The sequence below is a fragment of the Equus asinus genome, chromosome 16, assembly GCF_041296235.1.
Source record: "Equus asinus isolate D_3611 breed Donkey chromosome 16, EquAss-T2T_v2, whole genome shotgun sequence".
Classification (NCBI taxonomy): Eukaryota; Metazoa; Chordata; class Mammalia; order Perissodactyla; family Equidae; genus Equus; species Equus asinus.
Genome location: NC_091805.1, coordinates 28,076,203 through 28,102,724, shown reverse-complemented (window position 1 = coordinate 28,102,724; position 26,522 = coordinate 28,076,203). Strand labels below are relative to the sequence as shown.

Below are 26,522 nucleotides of genomic sequence, written 5' to 3'. Positions count from 1 at the left end.
GGCCAGCTTTTCCTGAGGCATCTTCCTACAGAGGAGATGGAACCCAGAAGTCAACCCTGGCTTCTCCCACACTTAGGTGATGTCAACATTTAAAATAAAAAGTTGCTGTTTCCCCACAATAAGACCAAAGATATTGGAGATGGGATAACATTGGCTAAAATAAAACCAGGAAGTCAGAGGAGGCATGAGATATGTCAACTCCATAGAAACCTAGCTCTTGTGTATATTTAAAATGGTACTTATATGACACATTCGAAATAATTCTCTGGCTTTCAAGGAGACCAGTATTTGGTTCATATATGAAAACAAAGTTTTCTCAATTACATCTCAAAGTGCCATTAGTATGTTTTAAAAACCCTCAAATTAGAAGTAAATGGTGACTGCTAGATTTTTCAACCTGTGTGCCCACATGAGAGCAGAAAATAAGAAGAGTTATAGAGAAACAACTTGTAAGAGAATCGTTCTATCAATTGCCCTGGTTAGAAAATATTTTAGGAACAGTAACACTTCTCTAGCAAATTTATTAGGCCAAATTATTCCACAAACTAATAACTTCATTATAAGATGTGTTCTAAAAATTCACCTAAAAATTCTGTTCATAAAGAAAAACTAGGGTAAATGAGAAACTTTAGCTAGGAGTAAAAAAAAAAAAAAAAAGGAAAGCAACAATGCAATCAATAATACTTAAGTTCCTTCAAAGTTATCACTGCAAAATTCAAGTAGGACACTGTAGATGAATAGGTTTTTTAAAAATCAATTATGATAATGATTACAATATCAATTAACACTTACCATGTGCTCCCTGTGAGTACGTACTACGTACTTGTTCTAAGCATGAATTATTGCCTTTAACTGTACAATGATGCTGAGGGATGTGGTATCGCTCCCACTTTATGGATAAGGAAACAAAGGCACAAAAAAATTGAAGTACCTTCCCCGAGGGCACAAAGATAGTAAGCGGCAGGTCTGGGCTTTGATCCTAGGCAATTTATCTCAAAAAAGCCCCATGCTCTTGGCTAATATGCTAGCTTTTATTCTTTGTAGGCTGTAGAGCACTCTATAAATTTAATCTTTACTAGTCTAACTGATGTGTACTGAGTCCTCAATGAACATGCAGAAAGAACAGAATGTTTTAAATTTGCTTTTGAGAAGTGGAGGACCACAAATATAAAAATGGCAAGAAGCTGGCAGGCAGAAGGAAGTGCCGATAGAAAAATCACACAAGGTCTGGTGTCTTTTAGGAGACAGGAATATCAACTTGGGGCCTGGAGATTTCTGCAGCAAGTCATCAAGCAGATAGATAGCAATCCTTAGGCAGCTGGAGCCAGGATTTCCTGACTACTCTTAGCACTTGAGCCCTAAGTGTTGTTGCATAATTATAATTCTGGAAAGTTAGCCAACGAGATTTTCTTTAACCTTATTTATTCCCTTGTGTTTCCCCTTTAATTTTTAACTGAAAGACTTCTTCCCCACCCCTCAGTCCCTAACACAGAATGTAAATGATCATAGAAATATATAATAACCTTCTAAAAATTTCAAGTTGACTTAAATCCTTTTTGGAATAAGGTGAGGTATACATGAATAAATACTCTAATAGCTCCTGTGTACCTCTAAACATTAGTAATCCAGTGGACTGCTTTTGGAGAGTTGTGTAAAAAATTGTGTTTTCTCTTTAAAATTATCCTCTCACCAGGCTCATGAATACAAAAAAATGAAGGGTGGTTTTGACAAGTTAGAGTCATAATGAATAATATTATGTCAAGAAAGATGCTGAAACCTGAAAATCTTAGTTATATTAGTATATTATAGTATATTATAATTTTATGAATGACTCATTCAAAAGAATTATGATTTGCTCCTATCTCCAAAGTGATTTACATTTAAAGTTGGATAAGGACTACCTATAATTCTTATGTTTTCGATTCCTTGGCTCATCTACTTTAACATGTCTTATTACTTAATAGCAATTGACTACCTGCCCACTCTTCCAGCCTGGCTGCTTACTGAGCGTTTGCTGAATTTCCATGTCATCTTTGTAGCAAGAGGCTTCTGTGCCTACTTGCACAGATGAATCAGAGGCAAGATCATAACATTTTATCATCCTATTATGGTTTTAGTCAATGATAAGAGTTGGTTGTAGCCATTGCCAAGATGCTACTAATTGCTGGGATTCTTTTTAGGGTATATGCTGCTCTAATGATACGTGTCGTCAGGCTGAGTGGAGTCTGAGGACCTATCTGATGCAGAGGAGCATTGCACTGAGCTTGGAGACACGGTTCTGTCCAGAGTCTGCTATTGTTAGCAGTGACCGCGGAAGAGGGCTTTGGAAACCAGAAAACACTAAGCAACACAATCCCCACGTGCCTTAGAACCAGTCTCAATGACAGACGAGCAAAGACTTTTTACTGGAACTGTTCTTTTCATGGTCAACAGTGATCTCTTACTTGCCACATCTGAAAGCCTCTTCTTAGTTCTCTTCCCAGCTGCCTGCAGTATTTGATGTCCCTGATCACCTCCTCCCTTCCTAGAATTCTCCTCCTTTGGCTTTGGAGGCACTCTCTGTCACGATTCTCCTTCCACCGGATTCTTTCCAATCTCTCTTATTGGCGTTTCTTTTTTCACCAGCCCATTAATGATAGGTCTTAGCTAAGGTTTCATATTGACCTTCTCATGGCTTTGACTATCAATGATTCAAATCTCTAACTTTTCTAGGATTTTTCTCCCTTTCAATGTCCAAAAACTACCTCAAATACATTACATTCAAACCTGAATTTCTGACCTCTCATTTTCATCAAACCTTCTGGTACTGGAAACCTCAGTCTTCTTTAACTCTCACCCCTTAATGTTCTTCGTCCAATCAGTTGCCAAGTCTTGCTTATCCTTCTCTGAAGTGCCTCTTGAGTCTATTTCACCTCCTCCATTCTCACTGGCCCCATCCTAATTCGGATGAGTTCTCTCTTGCCTGGACTACAGCTACAGCCTCCTAAGTGGTCTCCACTCCAATCCATTCTCCACATTACCATCACAATCCTCTCTCAGAGATCTGATCAGGTTGGTCTCATGCTTTAATAACTATTTGTATGAGAAATCCAATTTCTTTGGGCCTTTTATTTTCCTTTCATTTCATTGCTTCAATCACATGAATAAATTCTTATAAATATTTCAAATAATATGAAAGTATGTATTGTTAATTGTACATATATTTCCTACCTACCAGACAGTGGGAGACTGGGATCGCATTTTATTCATCCATCTTTGTATTTCCCACAGGCTTGTTCTCAATAATTTGGTGAATGATTATAGAATTGAAATTGCTGCTTCCCCATATTAGCACTTCTCAATGTACAACAGGTCTGTGGACAAACTATGGTCTGTGGTCCAAATCTGGCTTGCTGCTTATTTTTGTAAAATCTTAGTGAAAAACAGACTTGCCCATTTATTTAGGTATCCTATGGCTGCTTTTGCATTACAACAGCGGAGTTGAGTAGTTGGGACTGTAGGGCCAGCAAAGCTGAAAATATTTATAATCTGGCCCTTTACAGAAAGTTGGCCGACCCTTATACTAGAAGACTATTATGTGCCAATTCTAATTTAAAATGAGTAACTGTGGGGCCGGCTCCGTGGCCGAGTGGTTAAGTTTGTGCGCTCTGTTGCGGCGGCCCAGGGTTCGGATCCTGGGCGTGGACATGGCACCGCTCGTCAGGCCACGTTGAGGCGGCGTCCCACATCCCACAACTAGAAGGACCTGCAACTAAGATATACAACTATGTACCGGGGGGGTTTGGGAAATAAAGCAGAAAAAAAAAAAAAGATTGGCAACAGTTGTTAGCCCAGGTGCCAATCCTTAGAAAAAAAATAAAATAAAATGAGTAACTGAGTCACTAATATAATGCTTATATACTATAGCTCTGATAACGAGAACAATTAAAACAGGACATGAGAAATCCAAAGGAACCATTTGGATATTCAGGGTCTGTCTGTGAAAGATCTCTTGCACAGTGGATCACTAAAGTTTGGAAGATGCTTAAAGAAACCAAAAATATCTCATAAAATCTTCCAGCCGGAGAGAGAACTTTCCCTGGCTTACTCCACTCCAACCAGCTGCCCAACCCTGCCTCAATTATACTGAGGTTTAGTCTGTCCTCACTTTAGCAGCTGCCTGTTTTCTCTCCTGGGGGTGCTCTTCCTCCAGATCTCTGAATGGTGGGCTCCTGCATGTGAATCAGTTTTGCTTAAACGTCACCTCTCCCATCTGAAATCCATCCTCACTCTCACCCTCTCTACCTACTTACGTTTTTTAATGTCTCCACAGTCCTTACTATTGTCTAATTCTATTATTTGTTTGCTTGTTTACCATTTATCTTCCATCCAAAAGGTGAATGTCAGGACAGCAATGATTTGTGCCTCATGCCTGCCACACTGTAGATGATCAATAGTTACTTGCTGAATGAAGAAGTTGCTTAAGAGGCCACTTATTTATTGTGCTTAGAAGTGTTTTTTCCTCCTTTCATTTTTAGAGGAAGGAAGGGAGGAAATATTTTCCTGACTCCTGCTTGCACATAGCAGCATCTTCCCGCCAGAATATTTCATAACATCTATCGGTGAGATGAGCTGAGCTTCAAATTCATCAGGTAGACCAAGCATTAAATCAAGACCTACATTTCCCCTCCTCACTTCCACTTGTCCTGGAACTCAGTGTTGTCAGGGAAGCGCTAAGATTGGCCAAGAGTGAGTAGTGCTAAGTGCCACTGACCAGGCTCAGGTTTGTAGCTTTAACTCCCTTCCAGTCCTACAGAGGAAACTGGAGCAAAGGACTGGCCCTGGAGTATTTGCTTGGTGCCTTCCTCAGGAGCAAAAGTACTTCATCCTCACAGATGAAATGTGAAAGGAGAGGAAATTCTTTTCACTTTAAATGAGATGAGATTTATTGGTCAAAAGGAAGAGCAATTTAGGATATCTACAACCCAATTAACATAGGTCTTTTATTTCTGTGCATTTCTAGCTGTTATTACTGTTCTTGAATGGGGGGTATTCTTATCCTTTTTAGGTCAATGAAAGTAGCAAAATGTAGCCACAAAACAAGGACTCAACTGTTTTTAGAACCTATACTCCCTTTCAATCTCTTCCTCTTAAGAGTTAAATGATCTAAGAAAGAGACACAAGATCTTTTCTTAATGAGGTGATTTGGTCCCTTTACATAAAACTGTGAAGAAACTATCTCCATGATCTTGAAGGTGGGGGATTCTATACCTCTATGTGTAGCATGCTGCAATGGTGAATAAATTTTAAGTTCTAGACACTGTTCCTCATATAAAATCTAAATGTCTCTTGTAGAATTTTATTGTCTCCTTCACAGAAATTTTCTGGCAATTTCTTAAAAGTTATTCCTTTATATTCTTCTTCTTTTTTTTTTTTTGCAAAGAAGGATTCGCCCTCTTTTTTTTTTTTCCCCCTCCCTAAAGCTCCAGGGCATGGTTGTATATCCTAGTTGTAATTCCTTCTAATTCTTCTATGTGAGCCACCGCCACAGCATGGCAACTGACAGATGGGAGATGTGGTTCTGCAACCAGGAAACGAATCTGGGCTGCCAAAGTGGTGAGAGCACCGAACTTTAACCACTAGGCCATCAGGGCTGGCTCATTCCTTTATATTCTTGAAAATGGTTCTCAATTAATTCCAAGTCCTTTTAATCCTTCCTCATAGACGCCGTCTGACTGCTCCTTATTCAGATTGGTGTTCTTCCTTACACCCTCTTCTAGCATTTCATTTTCCTAAAATGTAGTGCCTCAGAATATAAATATTGTATAAATTCATTACTTCAAAACATAAAACAACATAACTCCCACCCCAAATAAAGATATCATGAAATAAGATCTTTCACATCTAAGTTGTCTTTCAAGTACAATCTCAGGATCTTATCAAACACCATGCCCCCACCTTGTTAACCTGACTCCCCAAGCTCCTCCTTTCCTCTTAATCCTTTATCTGTACACTATTATTAGGATATATCACTTATCTGTTAAACCTTTTCATTCAAGAACAACTCCAACCCTATAATACACTGACAGGGACTCAAGCCTCTCCTCCAGTCCTGCAGTTTCTAATAGTGAATATCAAAACCACAATAAACTGGGCCCAAAACTAATTCTACTTAAATAAAAAACAATGATATACCACAGTTGATATTTAACAATGTGTTTTATATAGGAAATACCTTTAAAATAATAGAAAATGTGATTGGCAGTGAGTAAAAACCAAAGATTTTTATGTTTCAATTTATTTCCTTCAAGTGCTTTTAAGTCTGAATAAAAACCTCTAAAGGTGACACTAAAAGGATGGCTTACCACAAATAGTCTATATGCTGGAGAATATAATTTGAAAAAAACAACATAACTTGCAATGTTGAAATCACAAACAAGAGGGGAAACGTCTCATGTCGCTGATTCAAATCTCTATTCCGAAAAGACAGGCGGCCTTCTATAACTAGTTCTTTACCATATGGTAAATGGCGTGACAACAAAAGCAAAAAGCCAAGTGTCAAACTGCATCTTATTGATAAGACCTTTATTTAGCTGACTGCTCCACATATGCTACACTTCAAAAGGAGAGAATGCAAGTCACGTTAGGACAAGCACCCTCCATTTGTTATGACTGAGCTATCAAACAACATCTGGTTAACAGGAATTATTATACGCGGTAGCAAGAGGAGTTTCAAAGTTTGACAACTGAAACAAGAAAGAGATTTTTTAATTAAAAAGTGTCATTTTTATAAATCCTCATAGCCAAGGATTTAGAGCTGTACAAACTCTTGATTAAGCCTCAGAAGTAAGCTACCTATAATTTTGAGTCACTGGTTTGTATCCTAACAACAGAGAAAGGTATATAAAGAATTAAAGTTGTGGTTTATTGAGCAAGTGGAGCTAAACAACTGATGGAACTCTCTGTTTTCCATCTCCTGTAATGCAGTAAGTCAGTACCGAACTTGGATTTTAAATGGCCTTCCCGACTGTGGTCTCTATTGCTTTGCTCACTGCACTCCTTCCCACTGGGGAATATAAAATGCAGCTTGCCTGAAATGATCTAGCACAGATATCCCACAACCTAACCCTCAAAACTAAGAGAAGCAATAACTCTTAGAGGGAGTTTCCTGAGTATTTATCACTGATTTCCAAATTCACAGAATCAAACTGGTAGGCTGGTATAAAATGACACTGAACAACACCCTCACACTCAGCATAATCTTAAGGAAAGAAAGAGCTCTGAGAATGTGTGAATAAATGTCACCAGAAAGCATGCTTCTCTATGGTTTGGGGTTGGAGGAAGGGACAGGAAGTGAAAAGCCACACACTTTTCTGTACCTATCAGATTTGAGAAATTACTAGGTTCATACAGAGTTCTGTTGCAGTAGGGAACCTGTTCTGCTGATTACCAGGCATCAAGGTGATGAACATGCAGAAACTGCTAAAAGATAACGGTGGGCTTAAAAGAAATTTTTTTAACACTCTCTCATCCTTCGAAGTTAGGGCTGGGAAGAAGGTAAGAGGAGTATTTCTGTTAAACAGAAATACTTTTCATGTTCACATGCACAGACAGTGTGCTTGTCACTTTACCAATAAAAACAGAACAGATATTATAATACCTGACACTGTGGGAGCTTAGAATCAAACAAAAACAAAAGTCTTCTGGGAAGATGAGGCAACTTTATTAAGAATGGCCTGGGTAAACGAAGGCTCTGAAAGGCAAGGTTTTACTGCATGGTCTTCTGTTATGAGGCTGTACCACCTGATTTCCCCAAGTGACATTCAGCCTCAGCCTATCCAGCTGGCTTCCTCTTGAGAGCTGAAGGCTTTGTACCCGGTAAGGGACTTATCCAGGGTCATGCTGATTAAGAACAGTGCTAAAAACGGACACCTTTATCACAAAGGGATCTTGCTTATCTAGCAAGCTTAATTAATTTCTTCCTACGTGGCCGCAACAACTGTCACTTTACCCATGTTTTGTCTTCTTCAAAAAAATGAGTTTGGGATTGTCCCTCCTTCTCTACGTGAACAAGTGCTGAACGATAAAGGATTAAACCAGAATGCCTCCATCTGCACAAACATACACTCAAAACTGAAACAAAGGAGAGCTGTGACCAGTAAGACAGTGGGTCAAAATGTCATCTATATTCAGAAATTTGAGGGCTCACACAAACCCAAGACACTTTGCAAAATGCCTCTCTCAGATGTTAAAAAAATTCTAATATAAACCTTCAAAAGGAACTTAATCTGTATATTCACGGCTCCTCAGCATGCAAGTAATTAATCTGTGGCCCCTGGCTAGCTCCCCAAAGTAACACAGTAGCCACCAGGGCACAGGGAAAGAACCAAAAAAGCCACCTTCTGGAAGAGGTTTTCTTTTTCCACAAAATAACACAGACTGGGCCATACGCAGAGGTAATTACTTCATGGCACTTTTCTAAGCCGCTGCTCATGTTGTTTTTAAGGAAAGAGTAAACATAGCTTTACAATTGACAAGGAAACAAATGCCACGAGGTCAGAGCTGAATTTATAATTCAGATACTTTAAAATGGGTGGTCAGTGGTTTTCTAAATTGGAGCAAATGAATTCACTTCCTTTGAACAACGCAGGTTCTTTTTCCCAGGTGTTCCCTTTGTGGCAGGATTTCAATCACTGAGTTAAACATAAGAAGCTACAGTGATTTCCAAGTTTGTAAAAATAATTTTTTCTTTATGAAACAGACTTGTTGATCTTCAACCCTTCTGTGAAGCTGCAGCAAGTGTTAACTCCAAGGTGAGGCTCAAGTGACTTTCTTAAGGTCACATAGTCACTAAGAGATGAGCAAACAACCCCAGCAGCACTCCCACTAGTCTACACTTCTAACCACTATACCACAAAAACTCACATCTGATTCATTTTAAGAACTGAGTAGACCTTATGATTTCAAAGGCCCACTTGCATATGCACTTCAAATAATTTTTGAAATCTGCCACTACAAAATAAAATATGCTAATGAAAACTGACAGTTCTATTGTTTCTAATTCATCTTTTCTCTGTGACAGCCAAGAAGCACCTTCCAACATCATCAACTAATGGAGACTTTACAAGAAAGCTAAGAAGCGCCTCTAAGCAAGCAAATCCTGGCAGACATAGCTGAATCAACTGATTTAGCATATCTCTACCTAGCACGCTGACAATTGCAATAGAAGAACAGTGGTTCTCAATTCTGTCTGCACAAATTACAATCACTTGAGGGAACTAAAAACTACCTATGTCCAGGCCCGACCCTAGACCAATGAATCAAAATCTTTAAATCAGGTATTAGTATTTTTTAAAAGCTCCCTATGTGATTCTAATGTACAACCAGTGTTGAGAGCCACTGTTAAATTTTTGAATTCAATAAATTGTGCAATTCTGATCATTTGTTATACTTGTTAACTACACTGTTAGTGTATACTGAATAGCAAAGGAAATGAGATCTTTACATAAATGCCTATGTAACAGAGCAGAAGATAATACGGTCCAAAAGAAAGGTCTCCTCTACAGGAAATTTATACCAGGAGGATATTATTTCTACCTCTGGGGGGTTAAGAAAGGGTTCTAAGCAGTAGCAACATTTGAACTAGGCCTTGAAGACTACAACAGACAAATATGGAAAGGAAAGGCATTCTAAACAGAGTTCACAGTGCTAACAAAGATACTTGTAGGGGCAAACAGTCAGTGGTCACAAGGTAAGGACACAAAAGAGAAATACATTGGACAGGCAGGTTGGGGCCTCTTTAGAAGGGCCTTGAATTTCAAGCAAAATTACATGGTAGGAACTGGGGTGTCACTAGGTTTCTGAACAAAGGTGTGCCCTGATCAGCGTTAAGCTTTAGTGAGATTATTCTTATAGCTGGAGGAAGTATGGACTGGTTGAGGGAAGAGACACACGGCAAGGAGACCTGTTTAGGAAAGCTGTAAGTGCAGCAGTCTAGGCAAGTAATGAAGGCCGGAGGTGGGTTAGGAACAGTGGGAAAGGAGAAGAACAATTTTATAAGAGAAGTTACAGAGGCAGGACTTAGCAACTGATTAGATATGGGGGAAAAGGAGAAGAGAAGCACCAAAGACAAGTCAGATTTTAATTCTGGGTAATTAGGGAAATGGAAATACCACCAAAAGAAATAGGGACTATTTGAAGGGGAAGGTGAGCTCAATCTCAGATCTGAGAGTTTGAATTACCTGAAGGTATATCAAATGGATATACCCAGCATAAAAAATAAATACATAGATACTTTTTTTTTTTTTGGTCTGCAACATAGGAGAGATGTCAGAGTTGAAGATACAACTTTGGGGAGAGGGATACAAATATTTGAATGGGATAACCAATTTTCTTCCTAAGATAATTCCATTATCCTTTGCCAGTTATATTTGTCCTAATTTCTTGAATTAATCTCTTCTGAATCACTTGCATCCTTCTCTTAGCTTTCCTATTCATCAAAACTACAACCTGAGGTCAAGGCTACTTTCTCCACACCCACAACAGGATGGCTGAACACTACTGGGGGTACGGGAGTGGGAGGAAGAAGGGAACTTTGCAGATCGATACCACTACAAATCCATGATCTCTGGCCTCATCTGGGCATGTGGTGTCACTTGTCAATCTTCTCTGGCCCTTGATTAGCTCCTTTTCCAGATCTCCTCAACGACTGCTGTGTTACCACTATTTTCACTCTCTACACGACAGTCATCTCTTTACTCTTAGAACACAACTTTATATCCTACTTCATTGAAAAATGAAATGGTCAGGCATGATTTAAAAATCACTCCCTTCTACTTAAAAATTTATCTATAACCACATTATTCTTCGTTTATTTTCTTCATGTCTCAGAAGATGGAGTACTTCTCTCCTGTTAAAGCTATTCCTGCCTCTGACCATGATCCTATTTCTTTGTGCCTCCTCTGGGACCCTGTTCCATCATGTATATCTAACCCCCCACACCATGTTCATTTTATTTTTCTTTACTGGCTCCTTCTCCATACCCTACAAATATGCTTAAGTCTCTCTTATCCAAAATATATTGTTACTGTTCAATCTCCTCCTACCCTTATCATCAAATTCTTCAAAAGAGAAACCTACATTTGCCAACTCCACTTCCTCATGTTAACCTGGGATATAGGGGATTCATATATTCCTTCAAATTATATGAAAAGTTTTTTTCCCCAAATGTCTATTTTCCTTTTTTTTTTTAAAAGATTGGCACCTGAGCTAACAACTGTTGCCAAGCTTCCTTTTTTTCTTTGTGCTTTTTCTCCCCAAATTCCCTCAGTATATAGTTGTATATTTTAGTTGTGGGTGCTTCCAGTTGTAGTATGTGGGACGCCGCCTCAACGTGGCCTGATGAGCAGTGCCATGTCCGCGCCAAGGATCCGAACCAGAGGGCCGCCAGAGCAGAGAGCGCAAACTTAGCCACTCAGCCACGGGGCTGGCCCCCTAAATGTCTATTTTTCTTTCCTTGGGGAAAGAGTACATATTTTTATTCCTACTGTCAATGTATAACCATCTATCTCAATGTATCACTTAGCTACAGAGAATTAGTGGCATTTAGTTTTATAGTTTTAGGATTTTTGGAGCACGTGAAAGTTGTGTAAGTCTTAGGTTTCAGATGAGCAACATTTTTCTCTGCTCTGAAACCACAGGAATACCAGCTGTAACCTGGTGGTTGCTTTATTCTTACTAAACATTTTTGCAGTACAGCTGATTTGTCACTCACTGGGATTAAAAACCTCCATTTGATGAACAGGATCATAATATGGGGCCTGAAAAACTCACTGGAAAGAAAATCAGTAAATAAATGAAACTGAAAATAGTATGGGCAATCCAGTTACTGTAATGTGATTTCACCTCCACAGAAATGGCAGTGTTCACCAGCAGCGGTGGCAGCTTCCCATGTGCTTTTGCTCCACTGAAATGTTCAGTATTAAGACTTGTGTATTTTGATATGCCCTATCTTTTAAGCCAGAGTACACCTGAGCTGCACTAAAATGGCAAACAGCCACCTCTCAAACGCCTCATTCAAAATGGATAGCAGGGCAACACAAACAGCAATAGTGAGAACTAGGTAATACCAAGCCTGGTTTTACCCTTCGGCCTTTATAATCTGCTCTAAAGCTCTGTAAAAATATTTAAACAAGGAGTAAAATGGAAGATTTGAATTTTGCCTCCAAGACCCATATGACTTTCCTGTTAACTAGTACTATCAGAATGAGAAAAGTCAGAAGCAGGGAGAATATTCAAAAGGTGTTAAGTCTCTACAACACACAATCTAAATGGAAGTGTTTAAAGAGAACAGAGAAAAAACACACTGGGCGATTAGGATCTTGCATTTAACATGCACTCAATGCACCTGGGAATCTTTTTCTCCTTATAACTTCCATTCAAGTTTGCAAGACTAGTTAATAAAACGCATTTAGTAAACTAGTTAAAGGAAGAGTTTGCCTCTAGAGTGAAATTTTCCATTAGGACCCATTAATATTTGATAAATGCTTCCAATTCAACGAACAAATATCAACACGTAAAACATTTAAAGAATTCTCCAAAATTGTGTCTGTGATGCATCAGGTAAATAAAGGATTTAGTGCCAAATCTACATACCTGGTGACTAACTGCCCTATTACCAATTCTTCTATGTAACAGTCCACAGAAGACAAAAGAGTAAGTCCATAAAATATAAGAGAAAAGCAGTATTTGGAATAACGTTTTTAAATCAAAGAAACATAAAAAAATTACAATGTTCACTAATTTTATAATTATATGAGCTAAAAGATAATCTCACATTGACATCTAGCTTTGTTTTTCATTAATTTTATTAAAGATTTTATAAAAATCTATTTGTGAAAAAAGCCATGCTAGATTTGGTTAAAAGTAGCAATTCTTTTTAGGTTAAATGGTCACCTTCTTATCAGATTATACCCACCCTGGAAAATATGAATCATTACAGAGATACAGGGTCACTGTCCTTCTTTTCATTCATAATAGTAAACAACTATTTTTGTTTTTTCCTGTGCAATGCAATTTTTATCAGTGCTCCCAATTCTATGTTGAAGTCCATAACATCAACAATTTATCCAAGTTTTTCTTGTCCATTCATTCATTTGATTTATTCTACAAATGTTCACCGAGTGCTTACTAAGTGCCAAATCGAGTGCTTGCAACTAGGGAGACAAAAGTAACCTAGACGATGTCCTTGGCTGCATGGAGACTGTTTTGGTAAGAAACAGTTTCAAATTCACCTCACTTACTGTAGACATCTTTGCTGGTTTAGTACTGTTTACACATTGTCCAAACACAAGTTTTGGACTAATGGAAAGTCTCTTACTCTCTTGTAGAAAGTTTATATTACATACATATACACACACGTATATATATATAAAAGATGTGTATATACATAAAATATACACATATTTTGGTGAAGTACATGCATATGTCCCTAAGACTGATTTGTGTGTCATGAAAGATGAGAAGGCAGGGAATGTGAAAATCATCAATATTAAAAAGAAAGTCACCAGAATTAAACATAGTGGCTGTATCGGTCAAGCTTAGAAACACCGTCCTGAATTGATTCTCCTGGGGGGCAGATCACCGACATGTGGTAGAGGCAGGTAAGAAACAATCAGAGCAAGTAATGAAACAATACTACTAATACGCATTTTTGGAAGGAGAAATATAAAAGGTTTGGTTCATTCACTTTTGAAATTAAGTATAGGAGGCAAAATGTTACCAATAACACTGACATTCAAGGCAAAGAGAGAGAAACACGTGGGAAAGGGAGGTAGGTGACAGGGGTTAGGGAAGAAAAAGTAACAGGCAAATACGCCTTTGAGGACATTCCCAGTTTCTTCATGGGCCCCATGCCCTCAGTTGCCCTGTCTTTTTAGTATTCCCACTCTGCCTGTCTAACATTGCCTTCCCCTCTGCTACCAACACGCTCAAAGCCTCCACTACCCTGAGAAGTCTTCTGCAGATTTATCAGGTCCTATGGCTTATAATCCCTCCCTCCTCTCCTCTTCTGCCAACCATATGAAGAGTCATCAACATTTGCTACGTCTAGCGTCTTCACAACTGTCTCGTAGAGCAGCCCTTGCAATCTGATCTCCACTCCTATCATTCTATGGAAACCGCTTTCTTGAAGGTCACCCACAACCGCCTAATTGCCAAAACCACAGGCTTTTTTAGTCCTTGTCCTTGTTCAGCAGAGGAAAACTACCTGGTTCTCAGAAAGTAGTTACCACCTCTTTCCTGAACCTCAAACCCCCTCAGGATTCCTCGACAGTGCTCTGCTGTACACATACCTTTCTGAGTTACACTGTGCACACATTCTGAAGTCAGATAGGTATGAGTCTGAATCCCAGCCGTGAGCTTGACAAAGTGCTTGTCTTTCCAGAGTTTGTTTCTTCCTCTGAGAAGTGGGACACCACCACTGACCTCACTGAATTGTGAGAATCAAATGAAATGATGTATGTCAAGACTCTAGCACGGTGTTTGCACAGTTGATGTTCAAAAAATATCTGTTTTCCCCCTCTTTCTGCTTTCTCTGTATTTCTCAGGTGTCCCTGGCGTGGATGCGGCTGTTCCACAGGTTCTATTTCATTTCGACTATGCATTTAACACCTTCCACCTCTGCGATCTCACTCGTCCCAATGCTGGTTCCAAAATCTTGGTCTCTGATTTTCCTCACCATTCTTCAGCTCCAGTTCTACATTTTCAACTACCCACTAAGGAACCGCCTCACTGGATAATCTGCCTGAACCTTAAACTGAACAGGAATAGTCTCTGCTTGTTGAACAGGTATTAAACCCAACACATCATCTCTTTCAGTTAGTTCCTCCTACCACTTCCATAAAGGCACCAGTATTTTCCCAGTCATCCTTCTTCATACTGTGAAATCATGCCTGACACTCACTCCTCCTCCTCCCCTCAATGGCGGAATCCTATAGATTCTGCAGCTATAATGTCTCATCATCGGTCTCTCCCTTTTCATTTTCAGTGTAATCATTTTAGTTCACGGCCTTGGTGCTCTTTGGTTAACTAAGCTGTTATTAGTGGGGGCTTTGAAAAACTCAATTTCATAAATGGTGTGGGCAAGAGCCAGAATGCAAGGGATTAATGAAAAGCACTACAATCACTGAGAGCAGACTAGCTCTTCAAGAAGTTTGGTAAGTGAATGGATGATAGTCTGAGGGGTCAGGGAGGTTAAGGACAAAGGACAGGTGTGTTTGTTTTTTCTGTTTGGTCTTTTAAACTTTAAAGATGAATAAGCAGTTCTAGGCAGCAGGGAAGGAATCAACAAAGAGCAAGAAATGATACTTCCTAATTAATTTCAATCATTCATTCATTCATTCACTCCCAAGTATTTACTGTAAATCTGTGATGCTCTAGGCACAATGCTAAGTGCTGGGTATATAATGATGAGTAAGATCAGACAGAAACAGCCCCTAAAATCTTCAAATTGATTAATCAAGTAATCATATAATTAAATATAAAAATAAAGACAGGACCAGTGCTAGGAAAGATAAGTACACGGTATGAAGGCCTATTTACAAAGATATTTGATCTAGTCAGGGAAGTCAGGAAAAGGTTCTCGAGGAAGAATTACTTCCTCAAGTTCTGAAAGATGAAGGGGAACTAGCCAAAGGAAGAGGGGAGGGAGGAACATTCTGGATAGGGAATACCTGTGTGGTATGGTGAGAGAGAGCACGACGAGCAGGGCTGAAAGGTCAGAGTGGCAGGAATTGGGAGAATAAGGTAGGGTGGTGTGAGGTGAGGCTGGAGAAGAAGGGGCTGGATCACACTGGGCCATGCAGGTCACAATAAGAGATTTTTCTTTAAGAGCAATTGGAAGCCTTTGAAAGACTGGTGCAAGGTGGAAGACAGGATCAGCGCTGACTACAGATCTCTGCAAGACTCGTCTCCCTAAAGCACAGCCGTCATGAGGCACTGTCTACTCAAAACTGAGATGACCTGCAACGTCCACTGCAACAAATTTACCTGCATTAAAGGATCTATCTCGACAATAGACCCAACTTCCCAGCCTCTTTCCAGTTATCTTGTACTCTTCACTACATCTCTTCTTTTTGCTTGTTTCATGCTATAGGTACTTCTTAGAATGCCCTCATCCTTTCATTTCTATTTCTTGAAACCCTTTCTACCTTTTGGGCCCATCACAAATTCCACTTCTGTGAAACTTTTTGATCTTCCCAGTCAAGATCTTTTGCTTCTTTGAACCGCCGCAATAGTTTGTGCTTCTTTTTTGGCATTTAATACATTCCACTTTTTATTGTAGTTACCTTTACCAATGTTGATTCCCCCTTTCCTCAACCCCCAGTAGGCTGCAAAGTGTTGGAGCAGGGGCTTTAACCTTTGTACCCTCACAGGGCCTGAGACACAGTCTTACCCAGAGCACCTGCTCAATAAACATTTGTTGGCTACTTTTCAAGTCAGATTTCTAGTATTTGAAAACTTTCCCGTCACTGTGTAATGCTGGCTTCTACACTGATTTATAGTTATGATGCTATAGCTAAGTGTGGATTTCATCTCCTTTTCTGGTATCCGTGGGCTCTACTTATGCTGGCTTTTGTGGCATGATATGAAAGACATAAAAAAGTCCAAACAAACTCTTGAGAAGAAAAATCAGGGCTACAAATAACATACTTATTAATCCTTTAGCTAACAATCAGATGGTACTATCTCAGAGAAGAAACCCACGCTACTTCACCAGACCTAGTTCATAAAAGTTTTATCAATGAATACTTGGGATCTTTTCATCAAAGAAAGAAAAAAAAGGAGGAAGTAAAAAAGGAAAACATTATTCTAGAACTACTTTAAAAAATTTCCTGGGGCCAGCCCTGGTGGCCTAGTGGTTAAGTTTGGTGTGCTCTGCTTCGGCAGCCTGGTTCAGTTCCGGGGATGGACCTACACCACTTGCCTGTTAGCAGCCATGCTGTGGCGGCAGCTCATGCACACACACACACAAAAAGAGGAAGATTGGCAACAGATGTTAGCTCAGGGTGAATCTTCCTCAGCTAAAAAAAAAAAAATTCCTTTAATGTGATCCAAACAAAGAATCAGAGACTCTGACATAAAGTAACAGCTTTCAAGATGTCCCTATTCATTGATAAGACTTATTCCCACAATAAAATGTATACAATAAAGTGGAAGGGGGAAAAAAGGCCCAGGGTTGTAGTGAGGATTTTATAAGCAAAAAAGCATTTTAAATGTGTTTTTACATTAAACAAAATCAACTTACACATTTCATTTTGCTCTTCACCATCTTTAGTATAATGCTGAGGTGCTAAAACACTCCACTGTTTTCTTTTGTTTCCAGGGCAGGTTCCTTCTCTTTGATGTGGAGAGCAACAGAATGTCAACTAAGTCTGGAGTAGAAAGAGAGTAAAGGAACCTTGGGGCTGTTCTTCCCACTTACTTAAGTGTGTACTCTGTAATCTTTCCACAGAAGGACTAGCCATATCATTCAACGCATTTCTTTGCCAGGCTTACTAAGAGACCTAACAAAGTAGTAACACTTGGGCAGTGTTACCACGGCTCTCTGTTACCAAAAATAAATTGTTCCCTATGCTAAATACACTCCTCTTCATTGTCTCTTTCAGCAGCCTTTGACAAACTGCATTAGAATAGTTTCTTACTTAAAACATGTCATAGTAGAATTTGATTTAACTTGGATTTTAGTCCAACCCCTCACACCGCCAACAAGCAGAATAATGCACAATGAGGTTAAGAAACTTGTGTAAAGGGAAAAAACAGGATATAATCCAGAATGAGACTGAATTTAGGGTGTTAAGAGACTCTTGTCTTAATAACAATTATTTACATAAATTTAAACTGCATTTAACTTTATGCTAGGCACAAAGCAAAAGTCCCAAAATTTGAAAAATCAAGAGGCATGTGAGGCTATTACTATTAAGGACTTCTAAGAAAAATAAAGAAAGTAGACAAGAAGAACATACCACAAAGAAGTAATGACATTACAGGCTTTCTATTTCAGAACTATAATCTAGAAAACTGAGATAAAAACTTTGATTATAAAAGACTATGATAGCCAAATAAAATAAAATGTTTTTCTTATAACAGATGGTTTATGCCCTGATAATGTTTGCATTTAATGCTTTAGGATTACCTATTAATAAGGAAGCAGTGATGCTGTCCATTGATATTTCTAATTCAAAAGAAACAAGTTCTTTGTAACTCACTTTGTAGTGAAATATTATACACAGGTTTATTTAAAGGGCTGGGCTGTAGCGACTTTAAAACTTTATATCTAAATCCTGTTTGTGACAGATCTACAGAGCAGCTTTGCTGATGAGTGTCGGAAAAGCTTTTCTTCATAATAGTTGCTCTGTAACAATTATCTCAGAATGGTGGCTCCAACTTTTTTTCAATGCTTTAAGGTTGAAATGGAAGCCAGCAGCGGTGTCCACACACAGTGATGATCACCCTCACAGTGCAGAGCCCTGAGGCTGGGGATAACTGTGCCCTTAAGTCTCACGTTTCCTAGCCTCCCTTGGTCTGTCCTCTCAGTGAGCTCAGTCAGGATGTGAAGATGTCACAAGCAGACATGGAGACTGACTTTTCAAGTTGAGGCTGTGACTGGCAAGGGCCAAGTGCTGCTTACTACTGTCGTCATCACTGCCACCACTGCTGCTGCTTGGGATGGGAAAGCTGGAGAGCACATCTTTTTGCTGAGGACCCTTGGTGACTTTAACATGTATTGTGGCCTGAGGTTGGGGATTCTCAGCTACTTATGGATAAAAAAACTAACATTATACAATTGCCAAAAATATGGAAAATTCTGAGGTAAAAAATCATTGTAGAGGGGCCAGCCCAGTGGCATAGTAGTTAAGTTTGCCTTTTGGTGTCCTGGGGTTCACAGGTTTGGATCCCAGGTGCACACCTTTACACTGCTCATCAAGCCATGCTGTGGTGGTGTCTCACATACAAAATAGAGGAAGACTGGCACAGATGTTAGCTCAGGGCCAATCTTCCTCAGTAAAAAAAAAAAATAAATAAAAATAAAAATCACTGAAGAAAGTAGGCTTTGGTTAAAAATTTAAACAAGCATTAGTTTTTCTTTAGAAAATATCTAGATTCCCACATAGACCTGCTGGCTGGAGGTAAAGTTGCTTCAATTAAAAAATATTATATTTTTCCTATATAAACTTTCAGCAATAAGCATGGGGGGCTAGAAACAATCTAATTACTGTTTAATCCTCAGTAAATAGGTAAATAAACTTCACAATGACAAAGGCACTGTGATAGTAAACATCATAAGATAAACAAATCCAAGATTTGCACAAGTGAAAAAACAAAAGGAGGAACTTTATAGATACTGAGGAATTCAAAATAAGTACCACAAGTTAAGGTTCAGACATTTAATTTATATGGTCTCATATTCAACACTAGCATCTTTTTTGGGGGATGGGGGTAGCATTCACAGATACTCATTTTGCATATGTGGTAGAAATTCCTAGGACATAATGAGTTGATGTTACAAGTCCACGAAGGTCTAAAATCAATTAGAATAGGCATATTTAAGTTTTGGAAAACCGCAAATCTAAGCTTCTAAAATGACTATAGGGTATGAGGCAAGAAGAGATGACCTTGGAAATTCAATCTACGGAGCCCTCAAAAAGTGCCAGTGGAAATTTAAAACAGTGTTGCCAATGGAACCACAAAGACCCCAAATACCCAACACAATCTTGAGAAAAAGAACAAAGCTGGAGGCATAACACTCCCTGATTTCAAACTATATTACAAAGCTACAGTAATCAAAACAGTATGATAGTGGCATAAAAACAGACATGCAGATCAATGGAACAGAATAGAGAGCCCAGAAATAAACTCATACATATACGGTCAATTAATTTTTGACAAAGGAGCCAAGAATATGCAATGGGGAAAGGACAGTCTCTTTAATAAACAGTGCTGGGAAAAATGGACAGCCACATGCAAAAGAAGGAAACTAAACCACCATCTTACACCATACACAAAACTTAACTCAAAATGGATTGAAGACTTGGTTCTAAGACCTGAAACCATGAAATTCCTAGAGGAAAACATGGGCTATAAGCTCTCTGACATTGGTCTTAGTGATATTTTTTTTGGATCTGACTCCAAAGGCAGGGGAAACAAAAGCAAAAATAAACAAATGGGACTACATCAAACTAAAAAGCTTCTGCTCAGCAAAGGAAACCATCAACAAAATGAAAAGGCAATTTACTGAATGGGAGAAGAATTTGCAAATCATATATCCGATAAGGAGTTAATATCCAAAATATATAGAGAGCTCAGACAACTCAACAACAAATAAACAATCCAATTAAAAAGTGGGCAGAGGATATGAACAGACATTTTTTCAAAGAAGACATACAGATGGCCAACAGGCACATGAAAAGATGTTCAACATCACCAATTATCAGGGAAATGCAAATCAAAACCACAAAGAGATATCACTTCACACCTGCTAAAATGACTATTATCAAAAGACAAGACACAAGTTTTGGTGAGGATGTGGAGAAAAGGGAACCCTTATACACTGTTGGTGAGAGTGTAAACTGGGGCAGTCACTATGGAAAAAGTGTATGGAGATTCCTCAAGAAATTAAAAATAGAACTACCCTACAATTGAGCTATTCCACTTCTAAGTATTTATCTGAAAAATACGAAAACAATAATTTGAAAAGATATATGCACCCCTATGTTCACTGCAGCATTATTTAAAAGAGCCAAGATATGGAAACAACCTAAGTATCCAGTGATGGATGAATGGATAAAGAAGATGGCATGTGTGTGTGTTTATACATATCTTTACACACATACATACAATGGGATATTATGCAGCCATAGAAAAGAGGGAAATCTTGCCATTTTTGACAACATGGATGGACCTTGAGGGTATTATGCTAAGTGAAATAAGTCAGACACCATATTACTTCATTTATATGTGAAATCTAAAAAACAAAACAAATGAACAAACGAAACAAAACAAACTCATAGATACAGAGAACAGACTGGTGGTACAGAGGGGAAGGGGGTTAGGGGTGGGCAAAAGGGTGAAGGGAGTCAACTGTATGGTGACGGATGGTAACTAGACTTATGGTGGTGATCACTTTGTAGTGTACACAAATACTGAGTTATAATATTGTACATCTGAAACTTATATAATGTTACATATTAATTTTACCTCAATTTTAAAAAAACCTGAAAAAATAATAAAACAATATAGCCACTGTGGAAAACAGTTTAGGAGTTCCTCAAAAGGTTAAAATACAGTTCCATATGACCCAGTAATTCCACTCCTAGATATATATCCAAGAGAACTGAAAACATATGTTCACACAAAGACTTGTACACATATGTTCATAATTGCCAAAACATGGAAACAACCCAAATGTCCATCCACTGATGAATGAATAAAAAGGTGTATATCCACATAAGGGAATATTACTCAGCCATAAAAGGAATGAAGTACTGTCACATGCTATGACATGGATGAACCTTGAAAACATTAAGTGAGAGAAACCAAACACAAAGGCCATATATTATATGATTCCATTCATATGAAATGTTCAGAACAGGTAAATCCATAGAGACAGAAAGTAGATTAGTGGCTGCCAGGGGATGGGGAAGGGGAAACTGGGACTAAGCTAATAGATATGAGGTTTCTTTTTGGGTGACGGAAATATTCTGGAATTAGATAGTGGTGATAGTTACACAACACAGTGAATATACTAAAAACCAGTGAACTGTACACTTTTGAATGGTGAATTTTATGTTATATGAGTTATATCTCAATTAAAAAAATTCAAGTAAATATAAAAAATTTTTCAATTATCTTCTATTATGGTCTCAAATACTCAGAACTAAATTGGGAATATTAGGAGACAGGCTTTGAGATACTTCTGAGAACCAATACATTTCTAAGGAACCATCTCTTCATTTTTCATGGTATGCTCACAAATTTCTCTAAGGAAATTAGTTATGGGTGGGCTACAAAAACAACCTGCTGAGGCAAAAAGCCTTAGTCACATCTTTCCATTCATGTCTGGTACCCTAGGGAAGTGACTCTCCCCGGTATCTATCTGTATGATGGTTACCTAAAGTGGCTGCCCATGTCCAGTGATGGCTTTTGTTTAGTGATCATGGTCAAGTCGAGCTTGTTTAAATACCATTTCCCAGGACTTACATGCTACTCCCTTAACGATGGGAACACTCAAAGCTTTTAGGGGGAATAAACTATTGCATGGTCTCTGCCTAGGAAGTGGGCCACAGTTCACTGGAAACAGACAGTTCAGATAAATAAAATGAAAGCAGACATTTTTCGAGATGATCTTGAAAGCTTTCCATTAGAGAACATCAAGGGCATAAAACTAGGAATAGCATGTATCCATGTTAGACTACCACAAGTCGCTTTCTACTCTATTCTTTCTAAGCAATACAAAGGAAGTATTCATCTCCTTCACTAGATAACCAAATCATTCCCATGGATCACAACACATCTCTCTCTCCCTGGCTACCCACTTAGAGACACTCGACTCCTATGTTGTAATTAACCATAGATCATCATAATACAAAGTAGTGGCCTACGTACAAAGGTTCCATAGTAAACTTGGGTGAAAAAGTTACATTTTAAATACAAGAAGTCATTGAGGAAACCGATTCCCATTTCTTGCATGTGGGCGGCACGCAAAGGAACTTGGGCCTGTCAATCTGCTTCTTGATAGCTTTCTATATGGCTTCTCTTTGGCTTCCAGCCTTGGTCTGGACCTTACCCTAGATTTCTCAGCTTTAGGTCAGCATCTGCACAGTCCACTCTTGTGTTACAGGCTCAAGTATAATGACAGAGGTCAAAGAAGACTGGGAAGCCTAAGAGGAAAGGAAGAGTGAAGGGAGACAACGGACTGAGTTGAGGGAGGTGTCCTATGGTTACAAAGTCTCAAAATACCAGTCAAAATTTTCTCAAAGAAACTATTCTGAATACTGTGACCATGATGAAAAGTGATTCTTCAGTTTCTGTTTTCCTATATAAGGGTAAGATGAGAACTATGAGGAATATAAAAACAAATATATGATATACTATGAGGGGGTATCATAAAATGCACTTTAATTAATTATTGTGTTTTCTAATTTGGTATATAAACACATCAAAATATATAAATACATTAACAAACATTATATAATAGAGTATATAGGTACTAAAATATTTATAGCAGACTATCTATATATATTACACACATTTTTATTAAAAATCATGCATCATGACTGTGGAACAGCCTAATATCTTATAAGAGCATGTGGGAAAATCAGATTCAACTTTGTATTATTTCAACATATACTATGTAAGAGCAAAGTCTGATAAAGTTCAACTAAGATATAAAATTAACTTAAAACTGAGTGCTTAAGCAATAACACCAATTACTAGGTTACCTGATAGTATTTCTAATCAGTTATTAAAAAACAAAAAAAAGGTCAATTATCACTATTACAGGTGTTCTTCTATGTGTAATGAGTTCTTGAGAATCTTTGTTAATTATAATGTTTATTAAATAAAAATGAGAGGACTAAGGGGACATTAATTCCTTCATTGTTAAATAAATGAATCCCGCTTAAGCTCTGCTTTAAAAGATCTTTCTGTGTGCTCTTGGTAATGATTTAGGGTCTGAATACATAGAACAAAAATCAATAAATGTTCCAGTCACAGTGGCCCTTCAGTCCTATGGAATTGATGAGAAATTTAATGAAGTGGGAATGAGTCATGATTTTTTTTTTTTTTTTGAGGAAGATTAGCCCTGAGCTAATATCTGCCGCCAATCTTCCTCTTTTTGCTGAGGAAGACTGGCCCTGAGCTAACATCCATGCCCATCTTGCTCTATTTTATATGTGGGACACCTACCACATCATGGCTTGCCAAGCAGTACCATGTCCACACCCGGGATCCAAACCGGTGAATCCTGGGCCACCAAAGCAGAACATGCGAACTTAACCGCTGCGCCACTGGGCCAGCCCCTGGGTCATGATGTATTTTTATATATAGGTACATTTCATTAAGTGTACCAATTCAATTTGATCAATTTCTTTCTGAGATTTTATGAGTATAAAATTTCGATCAGTATACACTAATAAATTACATGTTGTGGTTCAAATTTTTTAATGTCAATACATCTGGGAAAGCACAAGGTAAGCTACCAGGAAAAGACGACTTGTTACAGAAAACCCCTGATTTACTTTAAATACAGATGTGAAAATTCAAGACCCAGCTTTCTTTCTTTCTCCTGGATTATCATACTTTGCTTAAAATGTTGATTTTTCCCTCTAACAAGAGTTAGACTTGAGCCAGTATAGCAATATAGTAATAAAATTCTGTATGTGGATATGCACCCTTTCCTAAGTGGTTCTCATGATGAATTTTGAAAACAGCTTTCATGCATTAAACAAATGTTAGTAATGACAAAACTCTGCAATATTCATATAGAAAGAATAGCACCATTGTTATAATAATTATATTATCTTATTGTGCTCATCTCAGTGACTACAACTGCCATTCAGAATCTATTTCCTGGCTATAAACACTTTTCTCTAGCTATAAAGTTCACTTTTTAACATGAATTCCAGAAATGTCTACAAGGAATGACTACAAAAATTCCATTGGAAATTTGAGAGTAGATGTGAAGATTTTCTGAATCATAGGATAATTATTAAAAAAAAAAAAGGAAGATAATCTCATGTATGCTATGTTCAATCCTGTGGCAATAAATTAAAAGGCTGAATGGTGGGGTTGCTAACTTTTGCCATAGGCCCTCCTATGTCTGTGAGTGTGTGACCTCCTTTGTCTTTATATGTGCGTGTCTCTTTGCATGTCTAAAGTCTCCATATTTTTGACTCTCTTTAAGGCTCTTTATCCAACAATGACCCTCATGCCTGCTTTTTCTTTCCCTAATGACAAAATGCCTTCTCTAAAAAGTAACTATGAACTGTAAGTGGGAGGAAAGAGAGGTGGGAACATAAATTAAAGTATAATTATACTTTATGGAAGTCAATGGAATTAGCTGTAACATGATGGACATGTATTTTAATTTTACCCCTATCTCATATAGTAATATTTACTCTAAAAGTGTGATAAAAGGACAAGGCTGAGAATGAAAGGCGCTATCCGTTGAGCCATAGATTCCCTGGGGGGTAGAAACATGAAAAGCCAAAGGGGACTTTCTGAGAAAAGAGGAAATAAGAAATAAAATAATAGGGGAGCAGAAGAAAGAAGTCTTAGAACAAGCTGATGACCACAGAATAAGGAGATTATTCAGCTGGTGAAGATACAGAATGTGCAAATACAGAATGGAAAAGATCAGTGATAACTTGTAAGGATGGCCTATGGCAAAAGTTAGAGAGAATTATGAGAGCAAGATTTGAAAGGCAAAAACCAAGGAAGTGCCAGTTGATTTAGTGTCTATAGTGACCAAGGATTTTTTAAAAAGCCAAAAGGGCCCTAACTGGAAAGGATTTTAGTTGTTCAGGGATCAAAAGCACCAAGGACCAGGGAAAAGATGGGTATATCTAGCTGTACAGAGGGTTAGGGAATAATGAAAGAGAAGGATTAAAGGCGAAGGACAAAAGGAAACAGTGTTTACAGCTGCAAACTCAAGATGGACTGCACCATGTGAAACATGCAACACAGCTAAGATGTGAGCAGTTTGTTTCTTGAAATCAATTAAGTTACTATTTTTATGGCTCACTGACCCTACAGTACATCCAAAGTTAGGGAAGTCAAACAGTGCATGAAAGGACCAGCAAAGCTTTTGGTATTTTGTGCCACATGGTTCCTCTATTCAAATCAAATGCTAGAAGTTTATTTTTGTATGGAATAATCATATGAAATTTTAATGGTAGCCTTTACTATTTCATTTTCTATACTTTTTTTGTTCCTTGCTATACATTTTGGAGAAGATGTGGCAAGAGTTTGATACAAAAACAAGTAGGACCTAACATGTGTCCTCAGTAAGCAGCTGCTCATTAAGATAATACTTCCAGCTATTGGCTTAGAAAGCAAGATTCTGAGATTACTGCTGGGCTTAGGCCTCTGACTTGTCAACCAAAAAAGTTACTTCCCCTTTAGTATAATGAATTGCAGAAGTACACTTCAACAGTTATCTATGAGGGTTTATTAGCAGGCATAGGATATGGTGGGTGAGCAGAGATACTGATATTTTTTTTGCCAGTGACCAAAATATTTACAAATTTCATAAAATGGAAAGAACGTTCTAAAAAATTAATAAGATCTGTTTCACAAATTACCAATTCAACTGGAACACTGAATAGTAGAAATGACAAAAGATTTGTTCTTATGGTTGATAAAAAATTTATATCAGGGCATTCAAGTAAAGTTATTTTCTGTGTTCTGATTTAATGAATCATGTGCGTGGTATCTGGTTGGGTGACACAGATGCTGGCTCACTGAAGCCTACTCTAATGCCTCCC

General features: G+C 38.2%; 1 protein-coding gene across 8 annotated transcripts in view; it reads right to left on the bottom strand.

Moving 5' to 3' along the window:
• RPAP2 (RNA polymerase II associated protein 2) overlaps nucleotides 1-26,522 on the bottom strand; it is a 72,052-nt gene that overhangs the window by 4,872 nt on the left and 40,658 nt on the right. For 2 of the 8 annotated variants that reach the window (XR_011494850.1, XR_011494849.1), the window contains exon 12: nucleotides 17,285-17,411. The exons of 5 other annotated variants lie outside the window; for them this stretch is intronic. Coding sequence is in view for 1 of the 3 variants with exons in the window: in XM_044749496.2 (XP_044605431.1) it covers nucleotides 22,898-22,916 (19 nt within the window). In the remaining 2 variants the exon portion in view is untranslated. Of the gene's footprint in view, nucleotides 1-17,284; nucleotides 17,412-19,941; nucleotides 22,917-26,522 lie in introns of those variants that run through there. One more of the 8 variants, XM_044749496.2, reaches the window with a different exon arrangement.